The sequence below is a fragment of the Anticarsia gemmatalis genome, chromosome 2, assembly GCF_050436995.1.
Source record: "Anticarsia gemmatalis isolate Benzon Research Colony breed Stoneville strain chromosome 2, ilAntGemm2 primary, whole genome shotgun sequence".
Classification (NCBI taxonomy): domain Eukaryota; kingdom Metazoa; phylum Arthropoda; class Insecta; order Lepidoptera; family Erebidae; genus Anticarsia; species Anticarsia gemmatalis.
Genome location: NC_134746.1, coordinates 4,321,733 through 4,341,780, shown reverse-complemented (window position 1 = coordinate 4,341,780; position 20,048 = coordinate 4,321,733). Strand labels below are relative to the sequence as shown.

Genomic DNA, 20,048 nt, shown 5'->3' with positions numbered 1-20,048 from the left:
TACAAATAAAAATACAGTAAATAAGTTCGAAATAATATATTTTCACAAAGTACTGCTTATCACAATGTCGATTAAAAACAAATAAACGTATTTCTTACAAACATGAAGTATTAACTATCGTATATGTATCTACTTATGTTCTTAAATAAATAAAGCTTAGCTCTATGCCTTCAGAGGCTAACGTTAACTCACTAGGTATTACCGTAGTGCCATTGCTATTTTATATAGAAATATTACAAACTAGATTAATTTTGGTAACAATGCTTGTGTTATCATGGAATTTGCTCTCTCTTGTAGATGAAAATATATTTGAAAATTTGGTAGCTAATTCATATTTTTTAAACGTGTCAATTAATATAATTTACGCACTAATTAGCCGTTTAAGATAATCAAATGTTTAATGACCTAATTGGATAATGAGTGCGTAATATATTTTCACTGGGTATAAAAATGTTTATGTGAGTTCTAAGTTCTCGCTTAGAATTACATAATTATATAGCTGCATAGTAAAAACTAATTTAGTTTATAAAATTTGCTTCTGGCACCATTTCTCTAAATTGTATTTAACAAAATATTTTGAACACTTCATTTAAATACTAAATACCTATGGGTTGTTAAACAAAAGATCACACGGTAAAGAAATATAAAATATGTGATTGTTCTGTCGAAATAGTTGATTTAAAATTAAGTACAATTATTGTGTTCTGAAACAAAGAAACTGAAGGAAAAGTATTAAAAAAACATATTATTATGATTGTATTCGTAATACTGACGAATATTAAAAAAGAAAAACCTAATCTTTGAGATCAAAATTAAATGGAAAAATTTTATGCGGGCGAAATGTGACACGGACGGACGAATCAAAATGCATCTTTAATCATCGAGAAGACTAAAATATAATACTACTATACTATATGAAATGTGTAAAAAACAGTAAAAGTTATTAACACATGAATTTTAGCAAAGTAAATCCTCGTAGACGTGAAAAAACTAGATGTTACTTTATCTAAGGAAAGATTGTTCGAAAAAGTAACATCATTCTAAAAATCTTCGCTATAAAAACACAACCAAGCTATTGACACAACTATTTACACTATACAAACATCTTGCATACTGTGGACGCTATTCTACAACAAAATACTGCCCAAGATTATAGCTAGATATTGTCATATCAAACAAAAAGTTAGTACAAAATACAATTCAGTAATACAAAAATACTTGGTGGAACACAGACTAAAATTATGATCACTCACTTAGGGCTTAAGCCATACGTCGATGGGAATCTTTGAAAAGGCCGCGTTGACGAACGCTTGGAAATGCTTCGCAATAGACGATGCAGCCGCCGGTCTCATCTCTTCAATAATCTCTGCCGCGTTGTTGTTCAAAAACTGATTCATTGCCTCTCCTATAACACCACGAATAAAGGCTAATCATTTACATAAGTGTTTAATTGTATTTGTTAGCAAAAATCAATTCGGAAGTTGCAAGTAGAAATGGGCACTGGCATCTTTTGCTTTGGAACCCATTGTACTCCACTTTTTATCACTTTTGATTCTGACTAAATGTATCCTCTTTAGATTTTTTTATTGCTGCTGATTAAATGAAAAATCAGAGAAAAAGTCATGTTGAGTCTAATGACATGATAGTTTACATGCAAAAGAGTCACCCGCAGAAGTTACCATTAGCAAATGAAGTCGCTATTTTTATGCGTATGACTTGACATTTATATTACAAAGTAAGATGGAAATGTATGACAATGTACCCTGTATGGAAAAAGAACGTCGCATTATCTTAAATTAATAAACCAACACCAGCAGTTAAGCATACAAAAGTCCCAAATTCACCAAAAAGTAACCATAGCTTTGGAAGCACTATTTTCAATATTGGTTAAACCAAATGCCTTTAGAGCCCAAGGAAAGATCAGTAAGGGAAAGAAAGAAAAGGAAGGGGAAACAAAAGAAACGATAGATAGAAGCCAGAGGGAAGATAATAAAGATACATACCAATAACGCTTCCGTGGTTGACGGTGTCTCGGACTTTGAACCTGGATGTCCTAAGTTTGAAGTCTACTAGCAGTCTGTCGGCCAACATGTATCGCACGTCGTCACGGATTGATTCCTTACCGAAGATCTTTGCGATGGCCACTACGTCACCTGAAATGGAAACAAGAAACTATTATTCTCAAATATTATAAATTAAGATTGGCTAACGTACTTGAAATGTTGTTTTTTTATGCTATATTCTTGGTAACAATAGATTATATTAGAAACCAGTTAATGAATATATTGAATGAAAATCAGTCTCTTAAACGATAAAGGCAAATATAAATTGAATCGTCTCGTAACTTTATAGAATGTAGGGATCGTAGCAAGTAGCATTCTTTGGTGGCTTACTCCCAAAAGAAAAGACATGATTTTATGTGTGCATATAGGTATGGTAGACTACTATATCAAACAGGAAAAAGTTTTAGTCTGAGCACCACTTTTTGCAACAGAAAATCAACAAATTCTTACCGAATGATGCCCAGAAGTCACCCTGTGACCTGACAGGGAAGAGCAGCACTTGTCCAGACACCTCATAGCGGCCAGTGATCTCAATACGAGGGAGCACCAGCCCCATGTCGATACGCAGCTTCTTCACGTCAGACCTGCGAGCAAAACATTCCTTTTGTGTCGAGCTACACAAATGGGGAAGTGAAATGGTACATGGAAAGTGCATGGTTATTTTCATTGTCAAAGTCAGAGAAATTGAAGCGAGTTTTAGTTCTGCCTGTGTAATGATTCCTTTTTTTTCAATAGTATATTATAATAAGAGAAGGTTTATGATTTTGTCTATTATGAATTGAATAAATCCTGATACCTTTTACGTATTATAAGAGATTTCATAATTTCAGTGGAACATCATCTACTTATTATGTGTCAATAAGCTGAACTCGGGTAAAGTCTAGTCTAACCTTCACTTTCGTTTAATTTGGCCAAAAAAATAATTCAATAATTTGGTTTCTAAGATATACGTGAGTAGTACCAAATCTATAACAAGTTTAACTAAAAAAAATGGCAGTTGCGTATGAATTTCCACAAAAAGCATGACAAAGACAAACTTTTCTTGACCCTTTTCCCCGGCAGGTGCGTAAACATTACAACACTCGGCCTCAACGCTCCGCTAGCCCATAGCAACAATGTCGTAAGTTCCTAATTCCACAGTTACCACCATTACCCGAGTTCCCACACATTTTGACTCATCTAATGCAATTATAATGCAATAGTTAGTATTTCGACACTAAGTACTACACTCGTAATACTCGTAATATGGTACTGCACTCTTTAGCAAACAGAACAAAATTATGACATCAGTAGCGCAATTCTCGGTACCGTCGAGTATCGAGAGTTTGACATTTAAAATGTACTGCCAAAATAGTCCTTACGCTAGAGGCGTTTATCTGTAGTGCGATTCTGTACAATTGGATCCATCAAATATCGAGAAATTGACATTTAAAATGTACTGTCATAATAGTTTCTAAGACGCCCGATAGAGGCGCTGATCCGATTGTCATATAAAATTTCTCGACAGCAGCTGGCTGGTTGTCGGTAGTCGATAGTGGTAGAGCATCCAGCTATAGTACAATTCTTGAGCGATAGCCGTGCAATGGAGATTATAGTTTCTTTTATTGTTTTAGAGTGGCGCAAGGGAAAATGGATTTGTGGATCTACGACCTTTACAATAAACGTCGTTGATTCACAAAAAATGAAGTGCATAGAAGTAATGAATCTCTATTGTTTCGAAGTCGTTTGTAAAAAAACAATACACATTATTAGGAGGAAGAATCGTAGCGTTTGTCTTGTTTTACACTCGCTGCCAAATGGTTTGATATGCCTTATTAATATAAGGCGTATTGAGAGCGATTTTTTTACGGGTCATGACTGGCCTCTTAAATTCATCACCAATTGACCAATGACTTTGGCCTTTAAGAAATAGTAATATAAATTGTTTCAACTAAATAACGTTAAAGAAATCGTAAGGAAAAAATTGTCATCTGTGTTTGTAGTAAATTCTTCACAATATTGCAAATGATCTGCATCAAACGAATTGTCACAGAAATGTTTCATTACTTAAAGAGGAGCGGTGGTTTTCGTCATCGGCAAGCAACATGGGCGAAAGCTGTTTTTGGGTATTAAGGACAACAAAACGTTTATTACAATCAGTTATTTGTGTTGCCTCACAGACACATCTTATTTTGTCACAATCAAGTCATGAGCGAGTATACGCCATTATTACCACAACGCGTTGTAACGTCACTCTGTGAACTTGTCGGTTACGACAGTATTTACACCAATTTTATACTTATTCGTTAGCAATAGCGACAACACAGACTTGACCTCGATACAGACTCTCTAGATACTGAGTTTTCTTGTTTTAAACAATTAAATTAGAAATTTTTACGACATTTCACCTTGTAAGTAACCCACAGAATTCAATATCGGTCAAAATTGTTTGAATTTTCGCGTACGACGCTTTAGTTTATTTGCATATGTATGTATGCATAATAAATTATGCTGAATATGATTTAAGTCTATGTTACAACATTTTTGTAATCATTTATAACCGTATTATAATATGAAATTATGTAAATGTGTCGGTGTGTAAAAATTATGCATAATGAGGTTCTAGACTGTAGGCCCAAAGTCATTCGGTCACGGCAATCTTTCTCATCTATGTAATCAAAATGGTTATTTTTATTTGATAGGTTTATAACTTCACTTCAACTTGAAGATGGAAGGAAGGCTAAAGCAGTTACGGACTGGCGACCATGGAACGGGTGAAGATCGCAAGGAAGGCCTAGCCAACTAGATGATTGGATGACATCGTGTAATGTGTAAAAAATGTCGTACTAAGGGGAGGCCTATACTCAAAAATGGGTAGAAATGGGCTGAATAGATAGATATGCCAATGCTCTGGCTTCTATTTAAACTGATCACCACAACATCACTCTAAAGTAAATAAAATGCCACTTTAGGAAATCATTACAAATAAAATAGTGGATTCTCCGATATCTAACCTCTGGTTTCTGAGGTATATGTAGCGGTTACCTTCATTGCAACTCAATCAAACCACTAACCTGATCTTCGTGATAGTATAATTACTGGGTCCGACTACGGTGATGTTGTTGAAGGCAGCCGTTACCCTCACGGGGCCAGCAGAGTTCTCCATCACCAGTCTGTCAATGAACAGCGGCTCCACGGGCGGCACCCCCAACTCCGGGATACCCTGCGACAGGTACGGCCGGAGGTGGTTGAAGGAATTCTTGATACATGAGTCCAGGTTTGGATCGCTTTGGCTGCATGGCAGGATGTAATCCGCTGGAATAGAGAAAAGGGCTTGATTTAGTTTTATGAAGACAAGTACATTGGTCCGATTTGAAATGAAGAACTCATGAACAGCTAAGGAGATAATATTACTACGCCAAAGAGGTAGAGATTACCATAAACATTTAAAAAAAAATCTCAATCAAGATTTTAGTTAATGAATATTAAAAAAAACAATGATGTTTTAAAGCAAATGAAAGAGCTCCTTATCTAAATTGACTAATTTTTTTTGTCTCAAGACGATGTACGATGTGTATGAGTGTCTCGTATCTCAGTTGACAACTAGTGTACGTCAAATTGCTGCTATGAGGTAACGTGATAATCACTATTAGCTAAGGAAGAAAACAATGTACAGCGTGTTTGCAAATAGTTGTCAACTGAGATACGTGATAGCCCTGGTTATGACTACGGACCCATCTGTAGTGCAATTCTCTACAGTCGGTACTATCGAGTATCGCGAGTTTGACATTAAAAATGCACTGCCAAAATAGTTCTTACGGAGTCCGGTAGAGGCGCTAAACCGATTTTCGCGTAAAATTTCTCGATAGCTAGCCGGGTACTTTTAAACTCTCGCGTTGCATGTTTAACGTGTAATAGAATACGGGAATTAACGCGAACACGCATTTTAAGGTACATTAGCTAGCCGGTTGTCGGGAGTCGATAGTGGTAGAGAATCTCAGTACTGAATAGTGCATAGTTATGTCACACAAGAAACAATCGGCAATGGCCCTACAGCCTTCGTTACAGGGCGTATCTAACCGGACGATTTGTTCCTGCTTCCAAATGCGACAGTACATTACAACAGCTCGTATTAGCATACAAACATAACCTAGTGTTATGTCACTGTTCTAGTGGGCGCAAGTCAGAACAAACAAAGAAATATGAGATCGTGGTGAAATGTACACCTGACCTGCCTATTGTTCTATTATAATAATATGCGAAATTCAATTGCCTTGCAAAAATCAATTTTACGAATGTCAAACTTATACTGACAATAGGCTTACGCGGCGAAATAAAGGGCCTATATTATGACTAAATAACTGATAAACGCACTTAAATACTTCTTAACATAGACTCACTGATAAAATCATGCCCATCACACAAAGATTCGCCCTGGGTGGGATTCAAAACCACGACCCGAGGCGCTACGGTAGTCGGCACTGCGCCAACTGTGCAGTTAAACAACCCTATAAAGTATTTTTATGAGATTTATAAGCCTTTTTTTTAAATATTCACATCGTATAACCTGATGGCTTATTACAAAGCAATATACTATGATTCTAAGGTAAAGTTGGCACAATGTCACACATACCTACGCTGATTTTATTCAAAGTGGAGAATTATACAGCACTTATACTCATTATATATAGATCTGATCGACGGAGGCTTCACGTAGAATGTTAATAATGATCACTTGATAACATTCCTTAATCATTTGCTTGGATTACTAAGTACAATTAACAACTAGATGCACTTATTACAATCTAATGATTATGTATTAATCCATAAAGACGAATAATAATTATTGTCTTACTAAATCGGAGAAAAAGTATTTAATACTATTTAAATTATTACTAATATTCTAAATAACCTTTTATTAAAGTCAAATATTAATATTTTTAACTGAATAAAAAACATACTCGGAATTAAACAACTACATTCTTTCACATAAAACAAATCAACAATCAACATTTCAATTACAAAAACATAAAACCACTAAACGATCATAAATATCTAACATATCATAAACTCGTAAATAACGTCCATTAAATATAACAAATTTGTATTGAACTTGAACCAGTTACACGCGGTTACACAAGGTCACTGTGTTATGTAACTGTTATACAACACGACACGGTAACCCACTTGCACTGTTTGCAATAGAAACACAACACCGAGAAACTCCCATACAAAACTTGGAATTTGGAAGCTATACTAATATTATAAAGCTGACGAGTTTGTTTGTGTGTTTGTGTGTTTGAACGCGCTTATCTCAGGAACTACTGATCCGATTTGAAAAATTCTTTCAGTGTTACATAGCCCATTTATCGAGAAAAACTATAGGCTATATATCATTACGCTACGATCAATAGGAGCAGAGTACCAGTAAAAAGTACGAAAACTGGGAAAAATATGACCCATTCTCTCTTATGTGACGCAAGCGAAGTTGCGCGGGTCAGCTAGTATGTGATATAACTTGTTGATTTAGAAATTACGTCAGGTTATTAGCAAAGTTATGAAAGTTTACGATATTAGTATGATTTTGTTAATGTTTGTATGATGTCATCCATTCATCTAAATTGTAATATTGCGGGGTATCCCCTGTATTCAAATAGTCATTATTTTCTAACGTCTGTAGTGAAAGTTGAAAGAAATTATTCAGTTTGAGATATTAGAATGAGATGAATATAGTCAATGAGATTTATTTTTTATTCATATACTCGCGGTTTTAAGTTTCAATGAACTTGAAGATTTCAGAAAAAAAAAGGATTTTTACGATAGAGAGCATTAAACTGTAGAATATGAATTTAAGTTTCCGGACTTGTTTAGATTAATGGTAATTAAAAGGAATTTTTCATAGGTCTATATTTTTAAATTATCTATTTCTACAATTAGTATTACGGAAGTGATCAATGTCAACAGTGTTTTATAATTGCCCAATTGGCGGTGTCACCGGTCAAGTCATCATTGATAATGATACGATTGAACTTGTATGATATAATGTGATTATGAGTTAGCATCCCGACTCTAGACTGACTTCCTGAAGTTATAATATAAGTATTTGGCCAACATACATTGCGTATATATATTTTTTCCAATAGCTAGCAATCGCACTAACCTTAGTTCCTAGCGGCCGAAAAATTATAAAACATTTTATTCAAAGCGTTTTAATAAAACAGACAAAACAAAACAACCTGGGGTGTTGTCTTGTCTCATACGAATTTTAGGTGTTGCAACAAATGTGCAGCAATTGCAACTATAGAAAGGTATTCTAATGACTTAAATTAGATACCTCGCAATAAAAACCAGTTGTTAACTACTACAAATTGAAACTTCAGGTCAAATTGAAAATCAAATCAGTTACATTACAAGTCTTAACTTATTCGGCTTATTTAAATAAGGCTTGTAAAATGTATTGGTTTTTATCATTTACTTCAAAAATGAAACACAAAAATAATGTAACCTTTTTTATAAACCGTTCCTGAGTTACCAATTCTTCGTCCATTCTTCGAAATCCATCCATTTTACGTTCCAATTCAGTCAATTAATATCTAACTACTCCGTAGATTATGGCGAAACCATATTGTTTTTATAGGTATTGTGTCCCATTGTTTTACTATGTACAATTCTTAGACCAGCAAGTACAAAACACGATCAGAGTTGAAATAATATCAATGTTGCAACAAGAATGTGTTCACGTAACGAGGTGATTGCAAGCACCCTCTTGTGAAACTAATTGTGCTTGTGAACATTTAGCCCATGTCTGACCATCACTCAGATGAGATGCTCAGTTTTAATTAGATTTTTGAGATGCTTCAGATAGGAAGAGAAAATAAATGCGTAATAGAACTTTTTTTTTACAACTCCCGCACTTAGAATTGCTCTTGTGTCGCGGGGATTTTCACAAACACACAAACAACGGACACAAAGTACAAGCAGACCCGAAACAATTATTTGTGGATCGCACAAATAATTTTCCCGTGTGGCAATCGAACCCACGACATCCCGACGCTATGGTAGCGTCGTTAAGCTAACCTTAAAATCTATTTTTTTGTCTAATTCTTATGTTTCTATACAAACTTTTGGACTTTCAAACTGCGGCGTATTAAAAATGTGTCTAGATTAATTAATAAACCTAACACAATGAACTGCAGACGCACTCACAGTGATGTGTGAATTTAAGTAGAGTTTTTGTTAGTATGCTGTTTGACTTATAGCAGCGTTTTTTTTTGGTTATGCAGTCTAGACGGGGAACTTTTTTAACGCGTTGCATTCACTTATTTATTGAATCAGGCTAATTTATCAAATCTTTTTACATGACGTATAGATTATATGAAACCCAACGTGTGTGTTACAGTTGGACAGTAAATCTAAATTAATAAAACTGGAAATTCTCGAACCTTACTTTGGTAATAATTTATTTATTTATTCATCCTTACAACCATTTTAACATGTTTACCCCAATACAATAGTGTAGGTATATTATAATAATTAATTATTAACTATTTAGGTAATAATACAATTTATGCAGAGTTATATTCTAGACTAAATAGTAATTCTCCTTAAACTTGACCTCAGTGCAAATCGACGGTCCCTACGTACAATAACCTAATTGCAAAACGCAAATTTTACAGGAGAGCGGTTTGAAGTTTCAAACACTTGTATCTCAAGTTCTATCAATCGCAGAGCTATGAAATTTTGCACGAAGTCTTTATTTGTTGTCTTTTATGAGAAAATAAAATAAAAACGTTAAAATATATTCATTTTATTTCAACTTACCTGACGATATTTTGATGGCTTTACCTTTATCTTTTACATTTTTCATTTTCTTTTTTGCGCGAGCGCAACAAGCCCGCATGTGGGAGTTACGGGGGAGGCGCGCGGGGGTGTTGTTGACTTGCCAATGTAAAAATTAAATGTCTTAACTCTCACTAGTGACATTTTACATTGGAAGTGTTGTAGTTCTGGGGTTTGTCGAGTGTTGATTTAGGGTAGAATTAAAGCATTTTTACTAATTTTTCTTTGATCAATCGAAAGTATATGACAACCGGAAAGTCACGGAAACAAAAAAGGCAAATCCCGTAAGTACCACTTGAGGGAATGTACGTAGGGACCGTCGAAATGCAAGCGTGCGAACATTCTGCTTACAATGAACGGTTCTAGTAATCAACGGATCTGTGGTTATAATGATCGCTTTCCTTATTATCAGTTCGTGAATAGTTTTATTACATCGAATACATCGTTGTTAAACATATTCTTATTCTTTATGCTGGTTCTACATTTAATTATATCTACAATTAAATGCATGAACCCATACCATCTGCAGATCATGATGCAATTTTGAGAGTCGCTAGATCGGTTGTTGGACCAAAAACGTCTCAATATGATTTGGCAAAAACACTGCTAACATCTACGATTGTTCTTAATTGTAGGTACTGGGTGCTGAAAATAGCTTGTCAGTTTAGTTTACTTTTAGTTCTAACTTTAGGAATTAGACGATTCTACAAAAATTAAATATGCTAATGTTATTTTGTTCATCGTAAAACCCATTTCATTGTTCATTCCAAGCATTTTACGTAGCAAGGATCTCAGCAATCTATCGGAAGGTACATAAACAGAATAGCTCATTCATAAAATCAGTTGGCAATCGTGTTTACGACAGTTGTCAACAAATGAATATTCCTATTTTCCTTGTTAGTAGTTATCACGCGTGTGTAATGTATGCGAGGCAGGTGCCGCCACGGTACAACATAATGCAACACTCCAGTCATCTGTTGCAATTGTACAGTGCAATGTGACTGCCTTTTATTTTGTTGAAATGTTTTAAGTGCTTCTCTGAAAGCAAAAAACGATCATAATTGCACGTTGCACACAAAATTTGCCGTCTGATCAACAGATGGTTACGATTTTCTCGATAGAGAAGCAAAACATAGGATTTTTTTTGCACCGTTCACTTGATATGATAACGCTTTTTAAAGAAGAATGTTGAATTTTATTACAGTTATTTTGATTTTCTTTATAGCTAGTTATCATTTTCGACAAGTCGAAGTCGATCACATTTTGTATTACAAAACAATAACAAATCTATCTCTAATCCCAAATTAGGTACTACAGTATTTCAAATACGGGCAAGCAATTCCCTCAATTTTCTTCAACAACTCAATCTCCCTGACGAAACATTAATCACATGCATTAAATTAAACTCTACTAGCAATAAACTTAACATTTTCCTCTCAACGCAAGCGTGCTACTTTCTACCTTCTGTCGAAACATAACTACAAATAATTCCCAATTTCCAACTACGTTTCGCAAAAGTACAATTCCATAATAGTAAGTATGTTCCATTACTTCCATTATGTGTAATGAACAAGATCTCCTCACAAATGAGTGTTGCAGGACTCAAGTTAGCCAATTGATTGATGTGCGGTTTCGTTAGCGAAATGAAAGGTTTGATTAGGTTTAGTGTCTAAGAGTATGTCTACATAGAGCTATTGATGAGTGTTACTTAAGCAATAAATGCTGGTATCTTTTCTCTGTCGACAGGTCGTTGGTAGGTATATCTGCTAAATAAATAAATAGAGGACCAAGCAAAAATATACATATTTTGAAAAATCCCATCTATTTATTTCTTTCTCAAATGTATGTTATCTTATACAAAATTTATGTTTATACTGTACTTTTCGGAATAGGTACTGCTTTGTATTACGAACATTAATTTAATGAAGAGTTTTACTTAATTTTTTTATTATTATGAATAAAAATAAGTTAAATGAGCTCACGAATAAACACGAATCAAACTTATAAGAATAAGAGATTTCGTCATTAAGTTAACAAAGCAATAAACTAAGGCGTGTCCAATTCATCACAATCAAATAAAACCATGAAACGAAATGTCAATCAATTCATTTTTCGTACGATTTTTATAAATATTCATGAGAAAGCCATGCGTTCGAAGGCTGATATCATAAGTCTGGGAATTCGCGAGGGTACTCCGGCTGTGTGGTAATTCGTGACGCAAGAGTTGGTGTCAAGGCTGCACCTGCGCGGGCAAACTGCGGCCACTGACCAACTGACGTTGTTGGGTTACAATTTTGGAAACGTTTGGAAGTTTAGAGCCGTTCATTCTACAAATATTGACTTCGATGTGAATGATAATACGGTAGATATATCTATAGTCAATGAGGCTTTAGAATGCCGTAAACTGTATACGAATATTGATCATATGGTCGTTTTTTCGGTTCTCGCTTTGGGTATTATGAAATATCTAAATATTTTTTTACTGTTTAATTGGCGGAATTAAACAAAGCCAGGATCGCAATGAAGCTACAAAAAGTGTCTAATTTCTTGCGGGATATTCTGTAGCTTAGTGTTTGGGACCAATTCCCGTTTACTATCGATTTCATTAGTCCTAATAGGACTACTTATATTAAAGATGAAACGTGGTCGTATTATTTCATCTTAGTATATGAATATCACGTATATGGGTATAAAAAGTTGTATTGTTTTCTTAGCACATAAAAATGTCGTTCACAAACAATAAAACACAAACAAAAACAAATCAAATACTCCAATTGCTCCGGTGTAATTCTCTTCACGTACCACCAGTTAAAACAGTCCCACACATGGCGGGACAAGGCTACAGACTTCAGGACCCCATACGTTATTCCGCTCAGGTGTTCAAAGCAATCTTTCATTGTCAGAACTCTCAAGGATGAAGCACTCGATCCTAATGTACTATTGTTGTCCTATAACTAATATATCGTGACATTTGAAAATTGGTTGTAAGTGTCACTATGAACTTTTTATGTCGTGATATCAAGCATGGATTTGGTATTAAGGTTGCACGATATGGCGATTATTTTTAAGTGTGTGATGGCTGATTGTTTAATTATGTTATGTTAAGGTTAACTTTGAAATTCTATAACGAATGTAAAATATTTTATTGAAGACTCAGTGATGTTTAATATCATCTTAAATTGAACGGGAATTACCGCGAACATATATTTTACTTAACGTTTCGAAGCAGCTTATAATGGTTGTGATTGTTAAATAATGATTTTAAAAGTAAAGCTTAATTTTCAAATCACTACCAAACATTTTCTTTTTGTTACGTCTAGGTATCAAACCAATAAATCATGTGCGTAAACGTTACACGATCTGCAAACCTATGCAAAACAATTACAAAATACCTTCCGAACAGTAATTAAACTCAGGACATCTCGCCCCCTAAATCAAATAAAACCTTGTACCATCCTCGAAGGTAACATACGCCGGGAAATGATCTATTACATAAGTAAATAGGCATCAATGAACACGCGTAGCATGTAACAACGCATAATCAACGTAATGTCTGTATGTTTGGCTGAACTACAACTTTGACCCCAAGACGTACGCAGTAAGAAACGTGAGAGCGTTATTTTTACATGACACTGGCGTGATGAAAAACGTGAATAAAAACTGCGAAATAATTAATATTTATATGCTATTTTAGAAAATTTCTCATATAAGAAAGATAAAGGATTCGCGTCCCTTTTCAAATTGTATGAAATAAAGACGAGATAATAAATTTTATGTTACTTTACGACATCATTAAGTTTAGATAAAGGTAAGAAAAATAAATGTAGCTTTACAACTCACAACAAAACGCATTTCTGTTCATAATAATATATTCCAAATGGACTTGTAAAACACTGTTTTCGTGTTAGTTTATTCGAGCGCATAGAACTTTAAGGTGTCACGTCACTATTGTACAGGTATCGTGGATTCGTATCCTAGACGATATAATCACTCTACAGGTATACCCTTATATAGGTATCACTTATCTTAAGTGTGATTAGTACATAAGACATTAGCGCTCATTATGTGTATTCATGATTAGCTTACTGCCTGCAAAGCCAAGTTTACTTCTCTAATATTTATATTTGATGTACTAAAACGTCTAAATCATTCCAGAACCAATATTAATAATTACTTTTTTGCGTCTGCAGAATTCAGTGATTACTACATATTCTAAAATAAAATCTCCCACCGTGTCTGTATTTCTGTTCGAGAATTATTTGTACATGCTAAACAGACAATAATGCGGTTTTTTACCAATAAACAAAAGGAATAAAGTTTTCATATAATTTATTAAGTTTTAGTATAAATGAACTGTAATATGATGATTCAAGATATCGAAAATGATTATTGTGCTCGGATCGGGTACCAAATATGGACTGTACAGTCCCAAGTACGCTAGTTCCATTATGTAAGATCATTCGATATTATAGATAACATGAAAATCTTCTCGATATATACGTAATTAAAGACACGCAATGCAATCACTTACAACTAACTCTTAATTGAGATAATTTTATTGCGTTTAACCTGGTTCAGTTCCAAGTTTCACTACATATTTTAATAGGTACATAATAAATGGAAAAATATGTACTTTATCTATGTAATTAATGTTAATGATGAACAACGACGTTTTAAGACGTAGGCGCTAGATAAAAAATGCTTTCCGTCCACAGGTTTATCTGCTGCCATTATTATTTATTATTGTGTATTATTATTGTGTACATACATAAAGATAAAATTATCTACATAAACATTAATTAAACGCACGTAAAAACAATGTATTTTCAAGGACTTTGTCCAGAAGTGCTGACATTATGGCAAAAGGAAAAACTTTAAAGGTCGCAATCCATATTAGTTGAACAGATACTACTTACTTCATTAGACGAGATATACATACAAATTCTAATGCCTTGCTCTCATAGAAAATAAGGATACAACGACTAGCAATATAACTTTTTCCTCTACTTTAACAGTTTATATAAGAATAATTCTCTTCAGGAAATTAAAAAAAACCCTCTATCTGAACTGCCGATACTTAATTAAAATTCTGGGATATAAGCTGCAACGTTTAATTTTATCCGAATCGGTTCAGTGACCCGCGCAAGCGTTGTATTGTAGAGTCACCTTCGTATTTATATCCAGCGTGGACTTGAACAGATTGCCATATACCGCTTCAAAGATTATTACAATGAGCTATTAAAGTCTCCTAAAAGTACTCCTAGGATAAACAACTCTAAATATCAAGATTAAAAAGGTATGGAGAGGACAACTAGTCGTATGAATCAGCTGACCAACAATGGGAGTCTTACTTCATAATATTGAATATTCATATCGCTAAAACTCCGAATGGGTCGTAACGAAATGCACAATGGCCCAAAAAGGCGTCATAATTGGCTATAGAAATTAAAAAAGAAATGTGCATTTTGGAAAATGAAAAATACAGTCGCCTATCACAGGGACCATAGAGTAAGAGGACCTATAATATACATAAATATACCATAGAGAAATCTTTTAAAAAATGTAATAATATTCTCAAACAACAATTCTAGACGTATTCAGGAAAGTTAGCTTCATTGGGCATTTTTGAGGGCTATTATGAGTTTCCTTCAGGCTTACTCTAGACTGCCTATAAAGATAATATTCTTACGTATTGAACAAATACATATAACTAGAACTTTATCGTAGCGCCGTTGGAGCAGTTAACGTCTAAATAAATCGCTACTGTACCTCGATTCTCAAGCACTATTGACTACCGACAACCGGCTAGCTATCGACATTTTGACATTTAGAATGTACTGCCAAAATGTTTCCTACGACACCCGTCAGAGGCGCTGATCAGATTTTCATACAAAATTTCTCGATGACAGTTCGGTTGTCGGTAGTCGATAGTAGTAGAGAATCGAGCTACTGGTACATGGCCATCGGAATGGCTACCGAAGGCTTCTTAATCCACGATCACATAATAAATCTCACGTAAACTAATAAAGAGAGCACAGTAAGATCTGTTACTTAACAGTTGGGCAAGGCAGTGAAATGAACACCGGAGCTGGGCCGTGACGGCTTGTATAACGAGGAAGCCGATGAGTTACCAACTACTGTCACGCGAGATTACACCACTTATCAGTAGGGACATGTTTATCTTCAAAGGTGTGGTAGGTGCTGCACGGAAACTAGGTAGAGTTGCTAAAGTTAGAGACAATGTGCTGAGAAATACAACCGTAGTTTAGCCCTAAAGAAGTAATGGTTAGCTTATCAGGTGGAATTTTATCTACCGCATAGGTTAATCCACACTCATCCTTTAGCTATAAGACTGGTTGGGAATATCTGATAAGATAAGGGGCTTAGAGCAGAAGGTTTACATTACAGTTTTCAAAAGCTTACACTACAAGAGTTCTTATATTATAATTCTTATTGTCAGAAATTAAAAAATACGAAAAGTCTTCGAGTTCACTTTTCACGAAGAAAATGGAAAACAAACAATTTGAAAAAAAGACACTCAACATGCAGGAATCACAATTTTCTTTCAAAAGCAACAGTTTACATCAGCGAACACAACAAGATCAAAGCCAGCCGGCAGAACAAACTCACTCGCCCAAACTCGTCAACCAAACAACCATTTCAGCGAATTCTTAATCATAAAAACAAACAGACATAACGTATTTGCTAATTACTCGTCGGTTTCGTCACCGGTAACGACTCAGCCTTGACACAAATACACTAAATCACACCTTTTGACAATACAAAATTGACCATCATTGCTTGTTCACACAATTTGACTGGACAATTTTGGTTTGACACTGAATTGACAGGTCATGAGCGATTTGACCCCGCTTCTTTGCAGTGACAAATGATGATCGTTTTGGAAATGCTTATAAAATTAAAGGGCTTCGAAAAATATTTGCGTCTGCTATTACGGTTAAGTTCATAGATTTTTGCAAATTTTGCTCAATTTTTCCTGTCTCTTCCTGTTGTAAAATATCAATTTAATTGGTCCAGTTAAATAAAACTATGCATATTTTTTTATTAGCCTGTACCTATGTCCTACTGCTGAGCAAAACTTCTTACTTGAATTTTCAGTCCGCTCGGTGTACTGTTGCGTCCGGCCACCAATCACACATTTTATCATTTTCTAATTTTAATACGTTAATAATAACACGGGCTTGTCTAAAGCTCTTACTAATAAAAAATATAGTTTGTTCAGTTCTTTGACTCTACTATTTAGTAGCGAAAATATTGCACACTCCGTCAATCATCGCCAAGTGGGTCGAAATTGTATTGCAGTATTGCCAACCTACTCATATTATATTTACAAAAGCTAATTGTCACAATCCCCATTAAAGTTCATCATGAAACTTTTATGTGGCAACATTTGACATTTAAACTATGAAAAGGAGCGCTAACGACTTCCTAGACATACCTTTTCGAAATTTGAATTCGAATAACGAACTGTTAACTTTTTTAATTTATTGCGATTCAGGACATTTTTTTCGGAAACCTATATTTTTTTCATTAATATTATTATTTCGACTTCTTCACTATATATTTTTTTTATTTAAGCTATAGTGTTAAATTTAATAAATACTGCAAGATTTATTATAATTTTTTTCGGTTTGCTTTCGTTACAGATCTCATATTTTTGGCGCAAATATTGTAAGGCACAAAAATAGGTAGTACGGTGAAATGGTCTCCTGCAAGTCCAGTACTAAAGTCTATCACAACATTCGTACCTTCATCACTACTCGAGAAACAATCGCAGCGTCAACAAACAGAAAACTCATAGAGATTGAATAATTTTCTATTGTCACTATACGTATAGAGAGACCTTTGTTATAGAAACCCATTATTTCAACGATCTATGACCGATAAACATGGCATATAGTTATGTCCAAAATGTACCTACCTACCCGTAGGTGTGTAAGAGTGCATGAAATACACCCACGCTTCGCCATTTACAATGTTGATGCCACGGAATAGGGGGCGAGCTTATTGACATATACCACACATTTCTTCTTTTTTTTTTTTTTTTTTGGGCTCCTCTAAAGAAATATTCTATTATACATCTAAATATAGTAGCACTATGCCTGAATCGAAGTCGAGACCTTAAGATTAGCAGTCTAGTGTACTTTAGTCTAGTAGTAGTAGTAGCCTAGTCGGATAACCGGACCACAGAAACAGTCCTATGTACCTGTACCTACTTAAATAACATTCAAAGAGATCTTTACTATGCTATTTTATAACAACTCTACAGCACGTTGCAAGTAGTTCTTGAGGTATTTTATAGATGTCTTGCAATTTTAAAATACAACAAAACCTCGTGTAGCAATAAATTAGCAAACAAATATCAGCAGTGACTATTAAATCAGTTATATTAATATTCTAGGCCTCATACACAGCCTCTGTGCAACACGTAAAGGTCAATTTTCGAAAAGATAGTTGCAAAACAAAGTTGCTCCATACTCCGACACGCACACAATATCTGATTCACAATATTTCATAATGGCTCTGCAACCCATGGGTTCGAAACATAACAATACGAAAAAATAGAAGCAATCCTTATAGTGACATTGAAAAATTTACTAAGTGCCCAAAGAAGTTACAGGAGGTTAAAGATAATCAATTGAAACCTTTAAAAATACACGTAATTTTCATAAAATATTAATGTATTTGATGTTTTGATTTTTTTAATATATCAGGTCAAAATCTAGTCACAAAAAAAAAGAAAGAAGAAACTTGGTTATGGTAACTAAAATGTGCTGGAGCAAATTAAAATTTGTGAGGAGCATTTTTCAGCATTTAGGTATATAATCTAAGTTATTTATTTATAAACACAAATAAACAACTACATAATTTTATGGATAAAAAAACAAAACATGAAATATTTGATTGCGTTTATTTGTGTGCGTGTATTTTATTAATAACTATTGCACAGTTTACTCATGCTATTAATATTTGATCGAATAGAAATCGTCTACAATCGAGAATATTTAGTTCAAAACATTTTCTAAGCACCAATAGATTGTAATCAAACAAGAGTGTTAAAATTTTGATTACAACACGTAATTATTGCGTAGGCACAGCGTTAAGTAGTAAATATGTTAATAAAATGTCGGCCGCCGGCATAACTAGGCTGATTTTGACATTTATATTATGTCACTGCTATGTCAAATAATGCTAATGGAAGATATGTATAGAATTTGTTTACTTAAAACAAAAAATGCCGAATACGTAAATGCTTGGGTAACCAAATATTTGAATGCGTTTTGATCTTCGAAGGTCAAATAAAGTTTGATAAATTAAGATAATATGGCTATAGAATTTGATTTAATATTTAAAATAACCATAACACTAGCTCGTAAGAAAATAGAAGCTTGTTGTAAGACCACAACATGCAAATTTTATGACAGTTGTTATCTAAATTATCTATGAATGATTGATTGAACGAAAGATTCAGTTTCGTTTAAACAAATATGATTATTTTATTGTGATGTGAGAGTAGTTCATTTTACTATATTTTTGATTGTTAGTAAATTCTATTTCTGCGAATTATAAATATTGATAAAATTAATACTTACGTATATTGACTGCATTATCGTTTTCCGCAGCTTCACCATTGTGACATATTACCGTCAAACATAACAGCAACACCGACAATATACAACGATCGGCCATTTTCATTTTCGCTTCTAAATTTAAATTTGGAAAACAAACAAATTAAATTTATATTTTTTAATAAAAAAAAATATTTTATTTTTCAATGTCAACAATCCATTTTTCACTGAACATTCGATCACTAAGTTTTCGTATTTTCGTTTTTTTTTCTACGTTCGGAATTTAAAATAGCCCGCGTCCGTTGTACGTCGTTTTTACTTGGCAATAGGCTCGCGGTCGGACGGTAGGCGGACAGGCGCGCGTCTCATTTTGTTTGAGGTGAAAGCAAGGAGCTATGTGTTTTATTAGCTCATGATTTTCGACATCCCTGTGTACTCCCCACTACCTTCGAACTATTTACTAACTACTAAGGACGAGGAGTAAAGTTAGGATTAGTACGTCTCTTATGGTGTATGGTTTGATGAGTAATAATTGCGATTATGTCATGTAAGTGAACGTTACGAACAAAGAGAACAC

At 34.2% G+C, this 20,048-nt stretch overlaps 1 protein-coding gene across 1 annotated transcript; it reads right to left on the bottom strand.

The window, feature by feature from the left end:
• Nucleotides 1–21: 21 nt before the first annotated feature.
• On the bottom strand, nucleotides 22–19,966 carry LOC142980015 (protein takeout-like). The gene is made up of 5 exons (XM_076125284.1): nucleotides 19,496–19,966; nucleotides 5,117–5,357; nucleotides 2,514–2,647; nucleotides 2,004–2,153; nucleotides 22–1,405 (listed from the first exon to the last, which is right to left on the bottom strand). The coding sequence occupies exons 1-5, from the start codon at nucleotides 19,596–19,598 to the stop codon at nucleotides 1,254–1,256; spliced, it is 780 nt and encodes a 259-aa protein (XP_075981399.1). The 5' UTR covers nucleotides 19,599–19,966; the 3' UTR covers nucleotides 22–1,253.
• Between the last annotated feature and the right edge of the window lie 82 nt (nucleotides 19,967–20,048).